This window comes from Pituophis catenifer, unplaced genomic scaffold (assembly GCF_029215685.1).
Source record: "Pituophis catenifer annectens isolate HBS135680 unplaced genomic scaffold, rPitCat1.0.hap2 SCAF_5, whole genome shotgun sequence".
NCBI lineage: Eukaryota > Metazoa > Chordata > Lepidosauria > Squamata > Colubridae > Pituophis > Pituophis catenifer.
Window position 1 is genome coordinate 40,603,257 of NW_027256885.1, and position 23,630 is coordinate 40,626,886.

The 23,630-nt window shown below is 43.4% G+C and overlaps 1 protein-coding gene across 1 annotated transcript in view; it reads left to right on the forward strand.

The window, feature by feature from the left end:
• Positions 1-23,630, forward strand: part of LOC139317666 (histone deacetylase 5-like) — a 292,699-nt gene that overhangs the window by 16,717 nt on the left and 252,352 nt on the right. The window contains exons 3-4 of the mRNA XM_070944746.1: positions 7,433-7,644; positions 8,020-8,273. Coding sequence (XP_070800847.1) covers positions 7,433-7,644; positions 8,020-8,273 — 466 coding nt within the window. The remainder of the gene's footprint in view (positions 1-7,432; positions 7,645-8,019; positions 8,274-23,630) is intronic.

Genomic DNA, 23,630 nt, shown 5'->3' on the forward strand with positions numbered 1-23,630 from the left:
TTTTGGCAAGCGAGGTCTCCTGCCGGTCCAAGCCAGACCTTGCTGGCAGGAGAACAAAGGAAAAAGAGTGTGAGAAGCAAGTGAAGGAATGTGGGTGGATGGACATGCGTAGTAGCTTCTGATAACAATTCTTGGCAAGCTACGGAAAGTCTGATAGTCCAGAAATGAGAAGCTCAGCTGGTAAATAAAATAACGCAGTGACAATGTAATCTACAAAATCAACTGTTATAATTGCAACCAATTCTACATGGGAGAAACATCACATCAATTAAAAACCAGGATCCATGAACACCAGCTGGCAATCAAACACCACAATCCCAAATCCTTAATCTCTACCCACACGGACACCAAACAGCTCCTGTTCGATTGGAGCAACACAAAAACCATCAGCCACGCTACCACCTGCCACACTCACAAGTTCATCGAAGCCTGGCACTCCATAAGCAATTCCAGAGACAGCACAGACCCTAAACTAACCCACAAAACCCCTGTCAGCGTTCCAAATTAGGCTCTTTTCCAGTGCTAACATGATTGGAATGAATGAAAGAGAAGAAGCATTGATTTATTGCTGAGATGAACTTTTACCTAGTTTTCTGCAGACAGCAGATAGGGTTACCTGGGTGATAGAGGGAGGGGGGCAAATTCCTGTGAAAGAACATGCTGGGACGAAGAGATGGATCTGCATGATGGCCAATGGGACATTGGGGTTGGAGAGCGGAAGGGGAGGGTGCTGGAAGGAGGGGCCAGTTTGGCTGCAAAAGAGTTCAGAAATGTCGTTCTGTATCCTTAAATAAAAAAAAGATTCATTAGAGACTTTGCGTTTGAAAATGAAGTTTATTTAAGATAGCAACGAAACCTGACAGACAGCCAAACTCCTCCAAACCCAGGCTGGCTGAGTTTAAATCATCCCGTTCCCTCCCAGACGTCTGGTCGGACGGACTATGGCTGAAGCCAAGCTCTCGGAGGAAAGCCTGCTTCAAGCAACGGGAGGAGCAGAAGCGGTCGTGATCCCAGCCAACTTGGAAAATACAAAGGTTCAACTTTCTCCGCCTTCCCTCCTGGCAGAACTTCAAGCAAAGAAACGTGAGCCAGATAAGTACCCGGGGACTGTGCCAAAAGCCTCAGAGGCGGGATTTCCCTTTCCAAATGTAAAAGATAAAGAAAAACCCCTAAGTGAATTGGGAAGGGCGAACTGGGGATGGGAATGGCAGCGAAGCCCAGACAAGGCAGCACCTCCCTACCCCAGGATGAGAGACGAGGCAGAGGACTATCAACACCAAGGCCGGCCCTACAGACCTCAGCACAGAGAGGAGAGGGCAGAGAGGGAGGAGCCACCCCAGTTCAGAGGGAAGTTCGATGGTGACCCAGACAACCTCGCCCAATTCCTCGATTCAGCTGAGATATACATAGAGCGGTTCGGACACCTCTACCCTTTCCCCAGAGCCCTAGTGAATGCTATCTCGGAAGGGCTGGAGGGAGAAGCAAAGAGGTGGTCAGCATCACTCTACAAAAACAGGGGCCCCCAGCTACAAGATGCGGATGGGTTCTTGCAACTATTGAGAGCCCTTTATGAGGAGGAGGAGGAGGACCCCTATGTGGAAGACGAGCTCAGAAACCTAATGTAGAGGGGGAAGCCTATCAGAGAGCATATCCGTGAATTCAGGAGAGTCATTGGGACACTGCCTCCCCTACCAGAGTGATTGCTGGTGTATTTTTTTAGAACAAGCCTAGATAAAAGAATTTCCCAAGTGACTGCCTATCGTGACATCCCAAACCGACTCGCTGAATGGTTCCAGGTAGCGATAAAAGTCGACAGAGGGCTGTGGGCGAGTGACACGTCAAAACCACCAGAGGGAAAGGAGAGAGGCCGACCAGACCAGGGGCCACTCAACAGACGAGAAACCCCAACATCACAGCCCTCCTACAGACCAACTGCTCCACGGAGCCCACTGAAATGCTACAGATGTGGAGGAAGCGGCCACATAGCAGCAAGATGTGGAACGCCTAGACCGGGACCAGCTCCACCTCCCAAAGCACGACCGGAACGAGGGCCCAAGCACGTCACCCATGTACCGCGGGAAGCTCCCCAAATCCCGGAGTTTTTCGCTCATCTGACCGAAACCAGAGGAATCCCAGATGAGGGAGATCAGTCCCCCGAACCCTATGACACGGAGGACGAAGGCGAGGATGACCCGATGGTGAATGGACCCGTCCATCCTTTTCTTTTCCCCATACGCCTAACAGCCCCCAAAACAGGGGCCCAAGAGACTTTCCAAGCCCTAATAGACTCGGGTAGCACACGGTGCCTAATCAACCTACCCACAGTTCTAAAATTGGGAATCCGAGCTAAACAGCTCAAACAACCAATTCGCTTCGAGCAAGTTGATGGGTCCCTAGTGGGAGGAGCGTACGCCACACACTTGACTGAACCCGTGAGACTAGAACTCGCAGATCACTGGGAGACGATCCGCTTCATAATAGCCCCCAAGATGACAGAACCAGTCATATTGGGACTCTCGTGGCTGGACAAATGGGGCCCAATCATTTGGTGGCAAGAGGGGACCCGCAGGCTGAGAATAGCAAAGGGGCCCCAACCCCTGCCGCCCCGACCAGAAGAATTCCCTCCCACGCTGAGACCCCAAAGCAGCCCTCCACCACAAAACAAAACACCAGCAACACAAGGGTCCCTCCCAGAAGGTACAGTAAAGCAATTGGCAGCCGCACCCACCACCGCTTGTAATGCAGATCAGATCCCAGGGGAGTACCAAGACCTTGCAGAAGTATTCAGCGAGGCCGACTGTGACATTCTGCCCCCCCACCGCAAGACCGATTGTGCCATCGAGATTATCCCGGGAGCGAAACTACCCAAACCTAAAATGTATGCCATGACGCCCTGAGAAATGCAGGAAATGCGGGACTACATAGACAAAAACTTACAAAGGGGATTTATTGAGCCAGTAAAACCAAGGGTAGTGGCACCGGTCATGTTTAAAGAGAAAAAGGACGGCTCCATGAGACTCGTGGTCGACTTTCGAAGTATCAACGCCGTTTGCGTACACAACTTGTACCCCTCCCCCTCATGAAGGACATGCTAACCCACCTAGCTAAAGGGAAGGTTTTTACCAAACTAGACCTTCGAGAAGCTTATTACTGAGTACGCATAAAGGCAGGAGATGAATGGAAAACAGCATTCAACTGCCCCCTGGGTAGTTTCCAGTTCAAAGTAATGCCCTTTGGATTGCAAGGAGCCCCGGCAGTGTTCATGCAGTTAATAAATGAAGTCTTACATGAACACCTTTACAAAGGGGTCCTCGTCTACCTGGACGATATTCTCATCTACACGGAGACCATAGACGAACATATACCTCTCGTCCGCCAAGTACTGAAAAAACTGCTAAGGGCAAACCTATATGTCAAACTATCAAAATGTGATTTCCACCAATCACGGCTAGACTACCTGGGCTACTGAGTATCAAACGAGGGGATAGAGATGGACCCAGCCAAGGTCCAATCAGTTCTACAATGGCAGCCCCCTCACACCCGCAGACAACTGCAAAGTTTCCTAGGCTTTGCGAACTTCTACAGACAATTCATCCCCTCGTTCGCGAAGATTGCCAAACCTTTGACGGACCTCCTAAAGACAGGAGGCCCAGTGACGAAACCTCGCCCGGGACAACCCCTACAATGGGACCTGACCTGCCAACAGGCATTCGAGATGCTGAAAGGAATGTTTGTGAAAGAACCTGTTTTAAAACACCCGGATCCGGAACAGCCTTTTGTCATCCAAGCAGACGCAAGTGATGTGGCAGTAGGAGCCGTGTTACTCCAAAAGAACAACCAAGGTGATCTACAACCCTGCGCCTACACCTCTCGCAAACTCACCGATACAGAGAGACGATGGGCGGCGTGGGAGAAGGAAGCGTTCGCAGTAAGATGGGCCTTGTTGACCTGGCGGCACCTACTAGAGGGAGGCCAGAAACCGTTTGAAGTCTGGACTGATCATAAAAACCTAGAGGCCCTAAAAACCCCACGGAAACTGTCGCCCAGGCAAGTACAGTGGGCACAATACTTCAATCGCTTCAATTTCGAGTTTAAGCACATCCCAGGAGGGAGAAATTTCCTGGCTGACGCCCTCTCCCGGATGCCCCAATACAACAGTGAGCGGGAGCAGGTAGTGAATGCCATCATCCCCTCCACCCAAGCTGTGGCTCAAGTGATCACCAGACGGCAACAACGTGACCAGCAGGGCCAACTTGCAAGTGACTTAACTGCAAAATTAAAAAATGAAACGCTGACAGACCCCTGGTATCGAGACAATCAACATCTCTTGACAAAAAGAGATGACCTAGCATGGATATCTACAAAAGAAATTTGTGGGCAGAATCTGTTTTCTGAGGATTGCTGCAGCACTATAAAGGAAACAGCTTTATCATTGAGTATTAAAGATACTCAAGACTGATTCAAGTATTAATGAATCAGTATTGCAATCCTGAGAGAGTTTGCTTGAAATGCAGAACATAGTTTACCTAGTTTTTATTATCAGGAAGAATTGTTGAAATCAGGAAGATGGACACAATTTAATCAATCAAGAAATCTGTATTCCATTAAGAGTTTCTTGAATGGAGAATCCAGAGCCAACCAAAAGAGTCAGATTTATGATTATGAGTTTGTGATTGACTGCAAATCATCAGCCAGTAACATATTTCCAGGTTGTATATTGCATTCCATACCACATATGATAAACCACCCTATCTGAAAAAATTAACTTGTTTCTTCACTGTAGGGAGCATTTATTTACTTGGGATTCCACTTCATGCCCACAGCTCTCCTAGAAGGCAGATATTCCTACTTTCCCTTGCTTAACCATGAATGTATCTGTGGTAATAGAATAATCAAAGGACAGTGTAAGGACCTGCCTCAGCTATCTTCTCAGGAAAGCATGACTCTTGAAACCAGCAGTATTTCAAATGGTAACTTTTACTGAGAGAAAGTGATTGCAGAGAAGTCAGGCAGAATCTGAAGTTCCTGCACAAAGCGTTAAACTCTTCTTCCCTGTTCAAACCCCACCCCCAGTCCACCAGTAGCCAATACAATGCCGCAAAGGTGTTTTGAGAACTCTGAGACGTTAGCTTGATAGCAGTTCACTCTCAGGGTGCTACGACCTTGGTAACAGGCTGGAACCAGCTGGGAGGAAGCCCATCCATCGCACAGACCTGCCCCCTCTCCCTAGATCCCATACATTACAGCAAAAGCGAAAGCATGCAAGGAATTCGGCTCTGACTACCCTCCCCCTTCAGAATGGCAGCGTCCCTAAGGGGACCTGACAGGTTATTTGTTCTCCTGCCAAATACATGTAAATCTAAAAAGGAACTTTTTGTCCTATCTTATCCAGCAACTGAAATAGCTTCACGGATATTGAAATAGCTATAAAGGTTTTGATGGATAAAACTTTTCATTACAAAGCAGATTGCCAAATTTGCTGTAGCAGCCAGAAAAGTGCAAGCAAGTTTTCTTTCTGGAATTGCAGTTGATTGCAAAGGGGATAAATGTGCAGCAGTTTTATGCTTTGAAATCTAGTTTTTATTGGTTTTAGAGTAATTTAAAGAGTAGAATAGAATAGAAAATAGAATAGAAATTAGAAGAGAGAAGAGAAGAGAAATAAGAAGAGAAGAGAAGAGAAGAGAAGAGAAGAGAAGAGAAGAGAAGAGAAGAGAAGAGAAGAGAAGAGAAGAGAAGAGAAGAGAAGAGAAGGGTTGGTAGGGACCTTGGAGGTCTTCAAGTCCAACCCCCTGCTTAGGCAGGAAACCCTATACCATTTCAGACAAATGGTTGCCCGATCTCTTCTTAAAAACCTCCAGTGTTGGAGCATTCACAAGTTCTGGAGGCAAGTTGTTCCACCGATTAATTGTTCTAACTGTCAGGAAATTTCTCCTTAGTTCTAGGTTGCTTCTCTCCTTGATTAGTTTCCATCCATTGCTTCTTGTCCTACCCTCAGGTGCTTTGGAGAATAGCTCGACTCCCTCTTCTTTGTGGCAGCCCCTCAGATATTGGAACACTGCTATCATGTCACCCCTAGTCCTTCTTTTCTTTAAACTAGACATACCCAATTCCAGCAACCGTTCTTTATATGTTTTAGCCTCCAGTCCCCTAATCATCTTTGTTGCTCTTCTCTGCACTCTTTCTAGAGTCTCAATATCTTTTTTACAGTGTGGTGACCAAAACTGGATGCAGTATTCCAAGTGTGGCCTTACCAAGGCATTATAAAATGGTATTAACACTTCACGTGATCTTGATTCTATCCCTCTGTTTATGCAGCCTAGAACTGTGTTGGCTTCTTTGGCAGCTGCAGCACACCGTTGGCTGATATGTAAATGATTGTCCACTAGGACTCCCAAGATCCCTCTCACAGTTACTACTATTGAGCGAGGTACCACATATACTGTACCTGTGCATTTTGTTTTTCTTGCCTAAATGTAGAACCTTACTTTTTTCACCATTGAATTTCATTTTGTTAGATAGCGCCCAATGTTCAAGTCTGTCAAGATCCTTCTGTATCTTAAGCCTATCTTCTGGAGTGTTGGTTATTCCTGCTAGCTTGGTGTCATCTGCAAATTTGATGAGTTCCCATCTATCCCCTTGTCCAAATCATTGATGAAGATGTTGAAGAGTACTGGGCCTAAAACAGAGCCTTGGGGTACCCCACTGCATACTTCTCTCCAAGTTCCATTGAGGACTACATGCTGAGTGCGTTTGGTCAGCCAGTTACGAATCCATCTGGTGGTGATGCTGTCTAACCCACATTTTTCTATCTTATCAAGTAGTAGATTATGGTCTATTTTATCAATTGCCTTACTGAAGTCCAAGTAAATTATATCCACAGCATTCCTCTGGTCCACTAATTTTGTCACTTTGTCAAAGAATGCAATAAGTTTTGTCTGGCATGATCTGTTTTTGACAAACCCATGTTGCGTTTTGGTTATGACTTTGTTTGCTTCTAGGTGTTCGCTAATTGGTACATTTTTAAACTTCAGCTATTTTGTGTATTTAATTGCAAAGACCTTTGGCTAAAAGCAAATAAACTTTTATCTTTCATCTTATTGCATTCTTTCTCCTATAGAAGCTTCCTCTAGGTCAGTGGCAGTGATAGGTGCTCTTGTAAGCAAGCCTTTCTAATTGCAGCTTTGGCATAACCTTCATTTCTACAAAATCAGACCTACAGCCACCCAGACAACTTTGGGATTTTGAGGGGCAAATCAAAATATGAACTTTGTGAAACTGCACATATTCCAGCTGTTGTACTACTAATACCTCCATGCAAATAAAAAGAAAGATGAGATCTAGTTATGTGGCTTATGATTTTTCATTTTTAAATGAAATCTGATGCAATATTCTGGAAATGTCTTCACGATAAAGCCTGGTGTTTTCATTACAGTTCCTCTACATGGCCAATCTCCTCTAGTGTCAGGGGAACACATCCCCTCCAACCTGCGCACTGTTAGCAAGTTGCCTCAGCATCGTCCACTGAGCCGCACCCAGTCGTCCCCACTGCCTCAGAGCCCTCAAGCATTGCAACACTTGGTTGTGCAGCAACAGCACCAACATTTCCTGGAGAAGCAGAAACAGCAGCAGCTTCAACTGGGAAAGGTAGGTAAAGGAAGATGTGGCTCAGGCAAATGTTTGTGTAATCTATTCAGAAATGAAGTAAGTATCCTGGTATCCCAAGCTAAAGAAGTGTATGACTGAGAGCAAAGCTCTACTTCCCACCTTCTCTTTGTCTGTTTAGAATAGGGGAAATGAACAGCATTGTATTTTTCTCAGTCCCCTCTTTGTCCTTTAAGCAGCTAAGAGGACTGAAAATGAGGTTCAAAGAGTCAGAATCATCAGAAGAGTAAAGCTGTGTGTTTGTTGTAAATGGACTTGATTTACCCCCTGGACTGCCAGGTTCCTGCTATTGACCTCAAAATTATTAGGTAATTAAAGTGGAAACAGGTTTTCCTTCTTCATTTTCCCCTCTTACAGATAATCACTAAGACTGGTGAGTTGCCACAGCCACCTATCACACACCCTGAAGAAACAGAAGAGGAACTGAGAGAACAACAGGAGCGTTTGGGCCTGGGCCAGGGGCCTTTTGTTCTGGAAGGGTCAATAGAAAGTGAGGGGACACAAGATGACTTGGAAGAAGAGAGGGAAGAAGGAGCCAAAGAGCAAGACTGTCTCAGAGGGAAAGTTGAAGATGGAGAGAACAGGCCGGAAGAAGAACAGGAGGTTGAGGAGTTGTTTAAAACTTCATCCTATTGAAAAAGGCTCATCTTCAGGACCAGATGCAGTGTGGGAGGGAAGGCATTTATGCTCACCTGTTCATTCCTACAGCAAGTATGTGGGAATTCTTGTATGTATGAGAATAAAGAACTTCTCTATGAGTTAAGAGACTTTGTGCCTTGACATATGCGAAGATGTGAGATTCAAATTTGCTTAGCATAACATATACTTTTAGGCATGGCAGTTAATTCCTGGGCTAGCAAGGAAAGCCCATAGCCCTTTTTCCTGCTCTTCAGTACAAGAAGACTCATTAGAAGGGGCCTGGTGGCTCAGCAGACTAAAAGCATTGTGATTAACACCAGCTGTCTGCAATTACTGTAAGTTCGAATCTCACCAGGCTCAAGGTTGACTCAGCCTTCCATCCTTTCTAAGGTAGGTTAAATGAGGACCCAGTTTGTGGGGGCAATAAGCTGACTTTGTATAAATATACAAAAGTATGAAGGCTATTGCTTAACGCATTGTAAGCCGCCCTGAGTCTCCGGAGAAGGGCGGCATATAAATCAAATAAAAAAAAAAAATTAGAAGAAGTGGGGTTCCATTATTTCACAGGTTGCCTTGTGGATAATGACATGGAAGAGGTAAAGGGTAGAGAAGAATGGAAATGGCAGAGAAATTGTACCTCTAAAAATCAGAGTGGGCCTAATATGAAAATATAGAAAATATAGAAAATATAGAAAATATAGAAAATATAGAAAATATAGAAAATATAGAAAATATAGAAAATATAGAAAATATAGAAAATATGTTTGGGTTGCTCATAACAGATGTCACTAAGAAATATGACTGCCATAATGCTTGACATTTTGCTGTGAAATAGAAATAAAGAGGTATACACCATTTCAATGGCCAGGTCTATTGCTTTGACATAAATATTATGTGAAGTTTCCGAAAGATGCCCTAATTAATTCATGAGCCATGAGCCAAACTTCAAAAGAAATACAGTCATTTATTAGGAGCACCATTTCGGCAATATTCGGATGCAGTTAGAACTAATCCCACGTAGATTTACGTTCCCCTATGACCCTGTCTCTCCCCTCCTCCCTGGCCATGTCATAAATCACATTCTCCAATTAACCACTATGGCTGGCTGTGAAATCCAACACCCTCCTCCTGATTGCAGTTAGGAAGCATGTATGGAATGTAACTTCAGTTAGGGAAATCAATCAGCTCTATCAGTTCTCCCTCCCTCCTGCTCATGGCAACTTGAAAGCTTTGCAGGTTGACATACTGTATTACTTAAGAGTCATGGTGGCACAGTGGTTAGAGTGCAGTACTGCAGGCTACATCTGCTGACTGCTGATTGCCAACAGTTTGGCAGTTCAAGTCCCACTGGCTCAAGGTTGACTCAGCCGTCCATCCTTCTGAGGTCGGTAAAATGAGGACCCAGATTGTTGGGGGCAATGTGCTAAGTCTGTAAACCGCTTAGAGAGGGCTGTAAAGCACTGTGAAGTGGTATATAAGTCTAAGGGCTATTGCTATTGCTAATGATAGAAAAGTATAGTAATGGTTTTTAAAGTAACAATAATGAAATCAGCATATCTAAATGGAAAACAAAACATTGCAGAAAGCAGCAGCAGTCCCATTGGAGATCAAACATATCAACTCTCCCATTCATGCTGAACTTTTTTGCTGCTGCCTCTATCATTTACCATACTCTGGATGGTGGAGTGAATAGTTATTTGATGGGAGAAAATGGGAACTTCAATCCAGTAGATCTAGGAAGTAGTCCGCTGTTTGAGGAAGGTTGGATCAAAGTAGGAAGAATAATATGGCCATTGAAGAAGAAAATAGGTGCTTCATAGCACAGAGAACGTGAATTGCAAAGGAACTGTAAGCCTAGAGAAGAAGTTGGATGATTATATTTCTTGCTTCCCATTATTAATCCCCATTCATCTGAGATAATGCAGTCTCCAAAAGGGAGATTGACATCACCATTTCTGTCTCTGTCACCCTTGGTTTCTGAGCATAATTCTGGCTTCTGCACATCATCCTTGTTTATGAGTAATCTGTCTTCCTTTCACTATTGTGCATTTAAAAGTTTCATCAGTTCCACACTGGAACATACATACATACATACATACATACATACATACATACATTTATTTATTTATTTATTTATTTATTTATTTATTTATTTATTTATTTATTTATTTATTTATTTCAACTTGTATGCCGCCTTTCTCCAAAGACTCAAGGCGGCTTACAATGCATTTAAAAATCATATATAAAAACATTAAAAATTAAAACATTAAAAACAATTAAAACCCATTCACACCATTTATGGCCGGATCTCGCCAGATCGCAACAGCGAGATCAAACATGTGTTTGGCAAAGAAATGAAAGTCCCTTCCTCCAGAAGAAAAGAAAGGTCAGCAAAGAAATCAGAATTGGTTGAAAGGAGTTCAAAAATAAAGTATGTCAGGGTTGGGGTGGAAGTCACAGCGATATGACTTGCCTCACGGGGACTCCGTGAGATCTCATCAAAATTTGGACTGCCGGGAGGTCCGGATGGTCACCTTGGATGGGTGATGAATAAAGAGAGCACACTTCGCTGGTCTCAGGGAGTCCGCAATCTCCCTGATTGATCCGGAGAAGGCTCTCAAATTCGACGGAAGGAAAAGACGGCCATTGCGTGCCAGACCGAAGCTGTGACAGAAGACCAGAAGCATGGAAGAGTGAATAACACTGTGTTCGATCTGGGTGAGAGGTTTCTAACTTTTAACTTTCATGAACTTCCATGGAAGAAAGAGCCCCTGGAAAACATCTGGGTTGTCACCTGTGTGACCTAAAAAGAGGAGGTGGATTTGTTTTTTCTCCACCTCCCAGAAAAGTGGTGAGGAGAGCTTAGGAGCTGTTTCTAGAACAGGAAGTAAGTCAAAGAACTTTCTAAAAAACAGTGGAAAAAACTTTGTAACTAGAAAGTAGGACTGGGTATCTCAAATACAATACTGACTAACCTAGGATATTTTTGGACATTATAAAGCTTGGATATACAGACATTTTTTCTATTTATCTTTATAAAATTTGAATCGGAATCGGAGCATTTACCGTATTTTCCGGCGTATAAGATGACTTTTTAACCCAGGAAAATCATCTCAAAAGTCGGGGGTCGTCTTATACGCCGGGTACCCGAATCTGAGTTGCTGGCACTGACCGATGACACTTTGGGAGCGCCGGCAACATTGAGGGGAAGCTGTACTCCGAATTAGTTCCAACCTACAAGAGGTGCCAGGCAGTGCGCGGCCCACGAGAAAGGAACGCGTCCCCACTCTACCCCGGAATTCGGGTCACCTTCCTTCCTTTCCCAGCAGTCCACGGTGAAAGCGGCGGCGCCGTCGACCTGGGCCAGCGCCTTGCACACCTGGCTCTGAGTCTCCATTATGAGAAGCTCCATGCGACTTCGCATGTCTCCGCCCCAGTCGCGCAGCTCTCGCAATCCGCTCACCGGAGGAGCCATGAAGTGCTCGCAGCGCCTTGCCAGATCTTCCTCGTCCTCCTTTCCCCACGGCTTTTCCTGTTGTAATTGCTGCTGCTGCTGCCGCCAAGGCTGCTCCTTCATCTCCGCCCACCGCACCAGACCCAGCCCGGCCAGCACCGCCGTGGCTCCTGCAGTCCAAGCAGATTGGCACCCGGGCTCGCAGGCAAAGGGTGGGAGTGCGCAGCGATCGACGCCGATCGCTGCCACCCACCATCGCCCCAACGGGAAGAACCGCCCGGCAGCGATTCCAAGGAGCCCGAAGCGAACATCCTGGAGCAGCACGGGCTGGCCCAGAGGCTTAAACCCCGGGAGCCCAGGTGCCGAACCCCGCACAGCAGAAAAGACATGACAGCCTGTTGCTAGTTTGGTTATCCTGGTTAGGCCCATATATAAGAGACTGTAGACTTTCTTGCAATAGTAATATTTATTTCTTTTCTTCCTCAGGAACACAATTAGACAAGCACTAATCTGGGAGGAGCGAGAACTTATATACAGAGAAGGCGGGGCTAATGGTAAGTACTAACCAATGGTAAGTGACACAATGACATCACACAATGACATATACACAAGCACACATATTTACAGATATCAGGTTAGGTATTTTCATCTGTAACAAATCCCCCTCTAAAATACCTAACTAATGGTGGGTTATTAAGATTATATATGTACATCAAGTTTGGAAGTCAAGTACATATGTTATTTGGTTGGCAATGGCTTAGTGAGGATATCAGCAATTTGTTCACTAGTATTGCAATGGATAGCTTTAATAAATCCTATACTTGACAGTTGTCTCACATGTTTATATTTTATATCGATATGTCGAGATCGTTGACCTATTGCTTCGGAAGCTGATATATCAATTGCTGCCTTATTGTCCTCATTGATAATAATTGGATAAACAGGTTCATCCCACACATTGGTTAACAAGTCATCGAACCAAGTTAGATTGTTGACCGCTTTGGATAAACAAACATATTCGGCTTCCGCTGTGGAAGTGGCAATTAAATTCTGTTTGCCTGTGTACCAGTGCACCGCACAGCCATTTATAAGAAAAACATATCCAGAAGTACTTTTTCTGGTTTTTGAATCAGTAGCCCAATCAGCATCAGCGTAGCAGGTCAAAGTTGGTTTTTCAGAAATGAATGGTTCTAAGAATAAGCACATATCAATGCTAGACTTTAGATATTTTAGAATCCTCTTAATTCCTTCCCAGTGGTATGAGTTAGGATTGCTTACATGTCTTGACAACAAATTTACAGCAAGGGTGATATCAGGCCTGGTCCAATTAGATATGTATAATAAGGACCCAATAATTGATCGATATAACGTGTTATCCTTGAATGGTTCGTACTCATTATACACATTCCTATAAAAATCAGTTGACATAGGAGTATCACAAATTTTTGAGTTAATTAAGTTACATTTTTGTATGAGTTCCATAATCTTGTCTTTCTGAGATAATTTGAACCCCTTATCTGTTTTGTCAATTTGGACTCCTAGATACTTATTTACCTTTCCTAATATTTTTAAGTTGAAATTTTTGCCTAGTTGTTCAGCGAAATTATCACATTTAATTTTGTCGTGTCCAAAATACAATATATCATCAACATAAATCAAAACATATTCAATAGAATCATTATTTTTTTTTGTGAAAAAACAAAAATCAGATGAAGTAGGTACAAAACCCATATTTTTAAGTATCTTTGATAAGCACTCATACCACCGCTTACCGGACTGTTTTAGTCCATAAAGGCTCTTGTTTAATAGCCAAATTTCTCCCTTTTTTGTATCCTTTCCTGGGGGTGCTTTCACATAAATTTCTTTATCTAGATCAGCGTGTAGATAGGCTGTCTGCACGTCAAATTGATATACTTCCAGATTTAAGATAGAAGCTAACACTAGTGCTGTTTTCACGCTTTCTGATCTAACGGTTGGGGAGTAAGTGTCTTCATAGTCATCCGGAAATCTTTGGGCAAAGCCTTGAGCCACCAACCTGGCTTTGTATAGGAATTTACCATCCTCTAGCTCCTTGATTTTATAGATCCACCTAGTGCCAATAGGGGATTTCTCAGTAGGCAGGTCTGTTGGTGTATATACATTTAGTTCTCTCAAACTGTCCATCTCTTTTTTCATTGCTTCCTCCCACTTACTTTTTTCTTCTAGGGGTAACTTAAGTATGTCATCATATGTGTTAGGAGTCAGGTGTTTAGCTTGGATAGACAGTACGTAATCATCTAATCTTTTAGGAATTATGCCCCTATTGGATCTAATGGGCCTATTCTGGGGATGTTCATCGCTATGCATATACTTAGCTTCTTTTTCGGTTAATTGATCTACTTTCAAAGTGGGGTGTCCTTTTTTCCATTCATCATTAACTATTACTGGGCATTTGATTCTGTTAGTAGATGTGGATTTGGGGTTCGTATCTGATGTGTGATGTTTTGCGTGCGTGTGTGTAATATTTTTTGATTCTGGGTAAATTTCATTGAGATGTAATTTTGACCAGTTCATGTGTTCATGAAACACGGCAGATCTGGATACAATGAAGTGATTATTTTTATCAATGAAGCGATATCCCTTGGTTCCTGATTCGTACCCCATAAATATCAGTCTTTTGGATACTTTCTCTCCTTTGCGCCTTAACTGTGAGGGCACATATACATCAGCAGATACACCAAATACGTGTAAATGCCCAATTTTTGGTTTCCTTCCATACATGAGTTCGTATGGGGTCTTGTTGATTGTACTGGACCATAAGCGATTTATAGTGTAATTGGAATAATTAAGGGCTTCAGCCCAGAATGACTGGTTTAAGCCAGCATCATCTAACACACATTTAACCATGGTTTGTAGCAAACCATTTTTCCTTTCAGAAACTCCATTTTGGAATGGGGAAAATGGACAAGATTTAAAGTGTAATATTCCTTGTGATTTTAGCCAAGTTGAAAATTCGTTGGATAGGAATTCCGACCCCCTGTCGGTCATTATTTGTTTGATTTTGGTATTGTGTTGTGTTTCTACCATTTTAAAGAACTCCTTAAATTTTTTGAAAACCTCACTTTTGTGGTTAAGGGTGTATACAAAACCAAATCTACTATAGTCATCGACTATGGTCAGGAAGTATCTTTTTTTATATTTAATTGAAGGTTTTAATGGGCCTACTACATCCATATGAATTAGTTGAAAGGTTGATTGTGTGGTGCGAGTGGCTTTTTTGGGTTTTGGCTTGTTTTTAATTTTGGATGAATTGCACACAGAGCACTCTAAGTAATTTTTACAGTTCTTTATTTTTAAATCTTCGGAACACTCTAACATTTTTCGTATGACTGGAAAGCTCGCGTGTCCTAGCTTTCTGTGGAGTAAGTGACTACAATTATCGTGAATAGGTTTTCCATTGTTTAAATTTTCAGACATATTAGTATCAGTGTTTGATGCATTCTTATCATTATTTTCATCATAGCTATCTGAATTTGGTTTTTCGTTTCTTAATTGATAGTTTGCATAGACTAGTTCGTTATCTTGTGGCAGTAGGTATGTTAGTCCATCATTTGTAAATAGTTTACCTATGTTTCTGTTGTTCTTAGTCATGAGTACCTTTCCACCTCTGAAAGTGGTTTCTATTGCATTCTCTATGCTTAACTTTAGGGTTGCCAATATGTTATTTGGAATTTCGGGCACAAATAGTACCCCCTCTATTTTTCCTATACCTTTTATATGCGTGTCTCCTATTCCTCTCACTAGGACTTTATTTTGGTTTGCTACTTTAATATAATATTTCTTTTCAGTGAAGTTACTTAATATTTCTCTATTATGAGTTGTATGGCATGTGGCTCCTGAATCTATGAGCCAGGTGTTGAGTGAATCAGATATCAAAGTGTTATTATTTCTTATTCCATATAGTGATCCTTTCTTATTTTCTCTAGGGTTATTTCTGTATGTTTGTCTTTCTCTAGAGTGTGGTGATTCTCTTCTCTTATACCTGTAATCTGGGGAAGTTCTGTCTAAAAAGTGTATTCTTCTATCCTTGTGTTTATATGAGTCACTGTATCCTATATTCTTGGGGCAGTCTCTACTCTGATGTCTTTCAGATCCACATGTGAGACATTCATGTGGGTATCTGTCTTTGGCCCTGAAATCAGTCCTTCTTTGATTTCTACCTTCTCTTTGTTGTGTATATCGCTCTCTTCTAAGTCTATCTTCAGTAATAAGCTTATTGGTAAGGTTTTCTAAAGTAATTTGCTCTATACTTAGGTTATCTATTAAGGTAATGTAGTTATCCCAGCTGTGATCTAGTGAGTTAATTATAATGCTTTTCATGGTGTTGTCAGAAATGGTTTCTCCCCTTTGAATAAGGTCTGCTCTTACAGCGTTTAAATTCAAGATATGTTCACTCATGGATGTATCATGTTTTAGTTTGGCAGAATAGAATTCCCTAGAGATTTTTGTGGTAGTGGCTACATTTTTGCTATAGAACAGTCTGAATAATTTTTGATATACTTCAAATACAGTTAAATTATGCTCTATACTAGGGAGTATACTTGGGGAAATAGAAACAATTAACATATAGTATGCTTTGTGATGGAGGCAGTCTATTTCATAGGTCCAAGGCTTATTTGGTGGGTTATCAATAAAAAATAAAACATTTTCTTTCAAATATACAATCTGTAAACACTGATCCCATTCCATTAAGTTGCTTCCATCTAATTTCAATTTTATAAAGTCTGGAGGTATTGTCCCTGAGTGTAGTGAGGTGTTATTCATGTTTAGTAGCTGTCCATGGTTTAAGACCTTAGCATACTCACAATAAGGTCTGGGGATGGTAGATGTATGTCTGTATTTACTTATCTCTATGTTGTCTTGACTTGTATCTATGTTTCCTTTTTCCTTTTCTGCAGGCTCTTTCTGGGCATGCTCAGTCTTCATTTTCTTCCAGCAGTCGGCGAGGGAGGTTTCTTTGTTTGCAGCTCCCGGGGTGATGTCCCAGACGGCCTTCTGTTGTTCTGTTTTGTTTCCGGAGGGCCTCTGGTGGCTGGAAAATGCCTGGGATGCTGCTCTGCTCGTCGTGGAGTCTCCGGAGTCACGAGGATCGGGGGAGAAGACACTGGAGGCTTGTCGGCCATTTTCTCTGCCGCTGTTGCCGATGGAGCCGGGTTGCTCTGCGAGTCGCTCTTCGGTAGGTGAGTATGATTGCCAGCGCGTCTTTCTTCGGGTGGCTAGGTCTTTGTTTAGGCAGTCTGTTTCTTTTTGGTTTTTTGCTGATGGTAGTTTAGAATTTTCTAATTTATTTTCTGATAGTTCGTTTGGTATTTTTAGTTTAGTCCTGAGTGCTGCAGTCAGCACTTGTATAGCGTTGTCTATTTCTACTTCAGTAGGTTGAGCTTTGCTTTGTTTAAATAATTGTTTTTTATTTGTTTTTGGGCTCAGGTAGTCATCTTCTTGGTAGTTTTCATTTTTCATTTCGTATTTTGAGGTTTGGGATTCTTTTAGTAATTGGTCGGGCATTTTAGAGGTATTAGGTGGGTAAGATGGCTGCCATAAAAAAGGCGGGAAGCTGTCGCCATCTTTGGTGTCGTTTTTGAAGTTAGGGGTTGAGTTTCTTACCTCGTAGTTTTCTTGTTTGTTATTTTCGTTATCTGCTGCTGTTCCGTGGTCTTTTATCATGCTGCGGATTTTCACAAGCAGATTTGATTCAGTTGTAGTTGTTTCTATTAATTGTAGTATTTTTCTTTTTACTTCATCTTCTTTGTTTGGTGTTGAGAAGGGTTCTTCTGCTTCAGCTAGTGGTTGTTCATTTTGCGTTAGCTGTTCATATTCTTGTGATTGCGTTTGTTTCTTCATGTTTTCAATTGGTGTATATATGTCAGGAGTCAGCTGGGCTGCCATTCTTTTTGTTGTGTATCTGGTGACAGGTCTTCTTTTTTCTTTTTGTGAGTCTTGCATCTTTATTTTTGGTTGGGCCTACCAAACCATCCTCTTGCTACCAATTTGTTGCTAGTTTGGTTATCCTGGTTAGGCCCATATATAAGAGACTGTAGACTTTCTTGCAATAGTAATATTTATTTCTTTTCTTCCTCAGGAACACAATTAGACAAGCACTAATCTGGGAGGAGCGAGAACTTATATACAGAGAAGGCGGGGCTAATGGTAAGTACTAACCAATGGTAAGTGACACAATGACATCACACAATGACATATACACAAGCACACATATTTACAGATATCAGGTTAGGTATTTTCATCTGTAACACAGCCGGTGCCCAGTTCCTTCTGCAGCCATCCGGATCAGCGTCCGGGCTCGCAGGCAAAGGGTGGGAGTGCGCAGCGTATTTTCCTGGCTTGCTTACCTTAGCTCAGTGGTTGGGGGTCAAACAACCCTTTCACAGGGGTTTTGATGGTGGTGCAATACAGAAAAACGAGCGCAGCCCTCGCCATCCGGAATGAATGGTGCTGTTGTGGCGGTGGGGGAGGGGGCGGCAGAAGCGGGAAGAAGCGGCGTTTGCGATGGCTGGAAGCTGTGGGAGTGAAGCACTACTTTCATTTGTACGGCAGCAGCATTCCGCCTTGGTATATTTGTGTCAGGAGTGGCGCAAGGCAGCCTTTGTTTCCTGCTGCCTGGGACTCAGAGTGGTAAATAGCGTCTGATCCGGAGAGCTGCTGGATTTTGCTCTCTAATCCGGATGCCAAATCGGCCCCCTGCAAACTCTCGTTTCTCAAGGAGCGCTCCCTGAAGCGGGGCTGGAAACTTTGGTTGGACTGCTTGAGAGAGGAGAGCTTGCAGGGGGGCGATCTGGTGTCTGCAATGGAGAGCGGCATCCAGCTTTTTATCTCCGCTATAAGAGCGCTGTAAGAGCGGCAGCCCTCATCTCCTAATGTTTGGGACTCGGAGCGGTAAATGGTGACTGGTCCGGGGAGCAGCTGGATTTTGCAGTCCCAAGCATTAGGAGATGAGGGCTGCCGCTCTTACAGCGCTCTTACAGCGGAGAGAAAAAGCCGGATGCCGCTCTCCATTGCAGACACCAGATCGCCCCCCTGCAAGCTCTCCTCTCTCAAGCAGTCCAACCAAAGTTTCCAGCCGAGAGTTTGCAGGGGGCCGATCTGGCATCCAGATTAGAGAGCAAAATCCAGCTGCTCTCCGGATCAGACGCTATTTACCGCTCTGAGTCCCAAGCAGCAGGAAACAAAGGCTGCCTTGCGCCGCAAATATAGCAAGGCAGAATCCTGATGCTGCACTTTTAGCAGACAGATGAGGGCTGCCTTGGCCATCGGCTGGTGCAAATATACCAAGGCGAATGCTCATGCCGCACAAGTTCAAGTAGTGCTTCGCTCCCACACTTCTTCCGGCCCTCAGTCTCTCAGGGAGATGCTTGACTTCCTCTCAGCCCCAAGACACTGGCTGGCCCATGAGATGAGAGAGAGAGAGAATGAGAGAGAAAGAGAAAGAGAGAGAATCAGAATGAGACAGAGAGAGAAAGAGACAAAGAATGAAAGAGAGAGAAAGACAGAATGAAAGAGAATGAGAGAAAGAGACAGAGAGAATCAGAGAGAGAGAGTGAGAGAGAGAGAATGAGAGACAGAGAAAGAGACAGAATCAAAGAGAACCAAAGAATCAGAGAGAGAATGAGAGAGAGGGAGAGAAAATGAAAGAGAATCAGAATGAGAGAATCAGAATGAGAGGGAGAGAGTGGGGAGAGAGAGAAAGAGGGGGAGAGAGAAAGAGAATGAGAGAGAAAGAGTGGGAGAGAGAAAGAGAAAGAGGGGGAGGGAGAAAGAGAAAGTGGGGAGGAGAGAAAGGGGGACAGAGAGAAAGAGAGAATGAGAGAGAGTGGGGGGGAGAGAAAGAGAGTGGGAGAAAGAGAGAGAGAAAGGGGGGAGAAAGAGAATGAGAGAGAAAGAGTGGGAGAGAGAGAGAAAGAATGAGAAAGAGGGGAGAGAAAGGGAAAGAGTGGGGGAAAGAAAGAATGAGAAAGAGGGGGAGAGAGAAAGAGAATGAGAGAGGGGGGAGAGAGAAAGAGAGAATGAGAAAGAGTGGGAGAGAAAGAAAGAGAGGGAGAGAGAGAGAAAGCAAAAATGAGAGAGAGAAAGAGAGAATGAGAGAGAAAGAGTGGGAGACAGAGAGAGAGAGAGACAGAGAGGATGGAGAGTGCCTGAAGGACCCCATCCCGTACTGGGAGTCCAGGTGCTTCAGCAAGCGGGGCACTGGATTCGTATTAGTGGTCTGCGAAATTTAAAATTATGAAGTTGGTGGTCCCTGAGGTCCAAAAGGTTGGGGACCCCTGGCCTAAGACCATCGGAAAACACATATTTTTGATGGTTTTAGGAATAACTTTATTGTTGGGGGTCACCACAACATGAGGAACTGTATTAAAGGGTCGCGGCATTAGGAAGGTTGAGAACCACTGCCTTAGCTGCTTGCCTTGCTTCGCTTGCCTGAATCCATTCCATCAGCAAGCAACTCCCTGCCTGCAACCAAGCAGGCAGGGAGTTGTGGACTTCAACTCCCAGAATTCCTCAGCCAGCAAAACAAAGCTGGCTGAGGAATTTTGGGAGTTGAAGTCTACAAGTCTTAAAGTTGCCAAGGTTGGAGACCCCTGTTCTATTGGGTACGTAAGTTTTTTTCCCCTTTGGGATCTTTAAAAAAAAAATAGTTAATTGGGGGTTTTTTTAGTTCTTTTTTAGACCTAGCCATTTAAAGTTTAGGAAGTTTTAAATTTAGCTTTCATATAAAAATAAAAATAAAATAAAATAAAATAATATTTGTGCAGCTTTCTGAGATTTAGTGTGTTTCTGTAGTGTTTCACTCTAACTACACAAACACACAAAATCTCACAAAGCTGTATGTGGAATTTTGTGTGTGTAAAGTGTGAAAGTTGGGTTTTTGGGCTTTTTGTGGCTGTGTGAAGTTCCTGCTTGTTGCAGGGGCCATTTTGGGTCTAGCACAGCTACTTTTACATTGTGGATGAGCCAGTTGTGTTGTGTTGTGTTGTGTTGTGTGTGTGTAAAGCGTGAAAGTTGTTTTTTGGGGCTTTTTGTGGCTGTGCGAGGTTCCTGCTTGTTTCAGGGGCCATTTTGGGTCTAGCACAGCTGCTTTTACATTGTGGGTGAGCCAGTTGATGTTTTTTTAATTTTTATTTGGTGTGCGTTGGAAGAGGGGTAGTCTTATACGGCGAGTATAGCCCAAACCCTATATTTTAACAGGAAAAGTAGGGGGTCGTCTTATACGCCCAGTCGTCTTATACGCCGGAAAATACGGTAAGTAAAAGGAGGAAGAAAAAGAGAGAAATAGAGCAACAGTGCCATCTACCGGTAAAAGTGGAAAGGTGCAAGGGAATATATATATATATATATGTGTGTGTGTGTGTGTGTGTGTGTGTGTGTGTGTGTGTGTGTGTGTATGTATTTCTCTTTAGCCAGGTTCTTCCTACATAAACCAAGATTTTTCTGCAGCCCTAGTTCAGTGAAATCCCAATCCACTAGTTTCTAGGCTTTTTTCCCCAGCAGCCAGCAAGCTCCCTGCTGCCCATTGGGAGACTAATACATATATATATGTAGGTCTTTGGTTATTCGGGTTTTCTCCCACGTAAAATTGGAAGTAAAATCTCCCGCGTAAAATTGGAAGCCAAGAAGCCAAGATATATATATGTTTTCTGAGGTTTTTGCGGGTGTTTGTATGTAGGTCTTTGGTTATTCGGGTTTTCTCCCGCGTAAAATTGGAAGTACCTTGGTGACATTTCGACGAAGTCTCATTCGTCATCTTCAGACTGGTGTCTTCGGCCTTGTGCTTCTAAGAGCAATGTGTGATCGTGGTTGTTTCTTCTTTTTAACTGCCAGTGAGGGTATGAACTGATTGGGTGGGAGCATGGCTGTGTTCTGATTGGGTGGAGGTGTGTTCTGATTGGGAGGGGGCTTGGCTGTGCTCTGATAGAGTGGGCGCTTGGCTGTGCTCAGGTTGGTCTGAGTTGCAGGGGGATTTGAACTCGTGGCCTGCGTTGCTTTTGTTTGGCTCCATGTTTGTGGTCGTGCTACATTTTCATGGTGTGTGTCAGTTTGCTTCATGTATGGATTGGAGGGGTTTAAAGTGGTTAATGATGCAGCTATGGTCTGGCTTCTGGTTTGTGGTCGTGCCTCATCATCGGTGTGGGTTTGGGCTTGCTTTTTGTGTGGATGTGTGAAGGTGACGTCCTATGTGGTTTTCATGAGTGTGGGTCTGGTGTTATTCTTTGTGTTTGGGATTCGTTTGTCAATAAGGGTGGGTTTCCAAATGGCTGGTAGACGGGAGGTATCATCTCTTTTATTCATGCTGTGGGGACGTTTTTCTATCTCGATGGCTTCTCTGATTATTCTGTTGTTAAAGTGTTCAGTTTTGGCGATAGTTCTGGTTTTTTTTTAAATCAATTTCATGTCCTGTGGCTTTAAGGTGTTGGACTAGGGAAGAAGTTGGTTCCTCTTTTCTGACTGAGTTTTTGTGTTCTTCAATGAGTGCATTTATTCTTCTGTTGGTTTGTCCAATGTATGTGGTGGGGCAGGCGGTGCATGGGATTTCATATACTCCTTGATTTTCTAACTCAATTTTGTCTTTGGGGTTTCTTAGGATGGTGGATATTTTTCAGTTTGTGCAGAATGCTGTCTTGATATTGTGTTTGTGGAGGATCTTGCTGATTCTGTCTGTGGTGCCTTTTATGTATGGGAGGAGGGCTTTGCCATTTTCTTGTTCTTTGTCTTGGATTTTAGTGGGTGTCTCTTTTTGGATTAGGTTGATAATCTTGTTTCTTTGGAATCCGTTGGATGTTAGTACGTTAGTGAGAGTATGTAGTTCAGTTTTTAGGTGTTGTTCATCAGCTAAGCGTTTTGTTCTGGAGATGAGTGTCTTGGCTACGGAGTTGATCTGTGCTGGGTGGTGGTGTGAGAGTGCGTGCAGATAGCGGTTTGTGTGTGTTTTCTTCTGGTAGATGGTGTGTCCTAGGGAGCCATTGGATTTCTTGTAGACTAAGACATCCAGGAAGGGAAGTTGGTTGTTAGCTTCTGTTTCCATGGTGAACTTTATTTTGGGGTGTAGGCTGTTGAGGTGTGTGAGGAAGTTGTCCAGTTTTTCTTTCCCGTGTGGCCAGATTACGAAGGTGTCGTCTACGTATCTGAGCCAGAGTTTGGGTTTGTGATCCGATTTTTCAAGGGCTTGGGTTTCAAAATCTTCCATGTAGAGGTTTGCGATGACAGGTGAGAGAGGTGATCCCATGGGTGCTCCTTCTATTTGTTTGTATTTTTGTCCTTTATAGATGAAGTATGTGTTGGATAGGCAGTGGTTGGTCAGATCTAGGATGTGCTTGGGGGGGGGGTTATATTTGTTTTGGATAGCTGTCAAGGCTTCTTTGATTGGTAATTGGGTGAAGAGGGATATCACATCGAAGGTCATGAGTAGGTCACTGGGCTGTAAGTTTTGTTTCTTTATGATCTCTATGAACTGAAATGAGTTTTTTAAGTGTGAGGTGATGGATTCTGCATAGGGCTGTAGTTGTTTGGCAAGAAATTTGGCTATATATATATATGTTTTCTTTCCTTTTCGTAGGCTTTATGTGTATTTCTCTTTAGCCAGGTTCTTCCTACGTAAAGCAAGATTTTTATGCAGCCCTACTTCAGTGAAATCACAACCCACTAGTTTCTAGGCTTTTTTTCTGGCAGCCAGCAAACACTCTGCTGCCCATTGGGAGACTAAGGAGACTAAGATAGATCTATTTCGGAACTTATAAGTCCTCATCAGTTAGCCACACCCTCATCCCATGTATCCTCCCTGTACATGGAGGATACATGGAGGATACATAAACTCCTATTTTTAGAATGC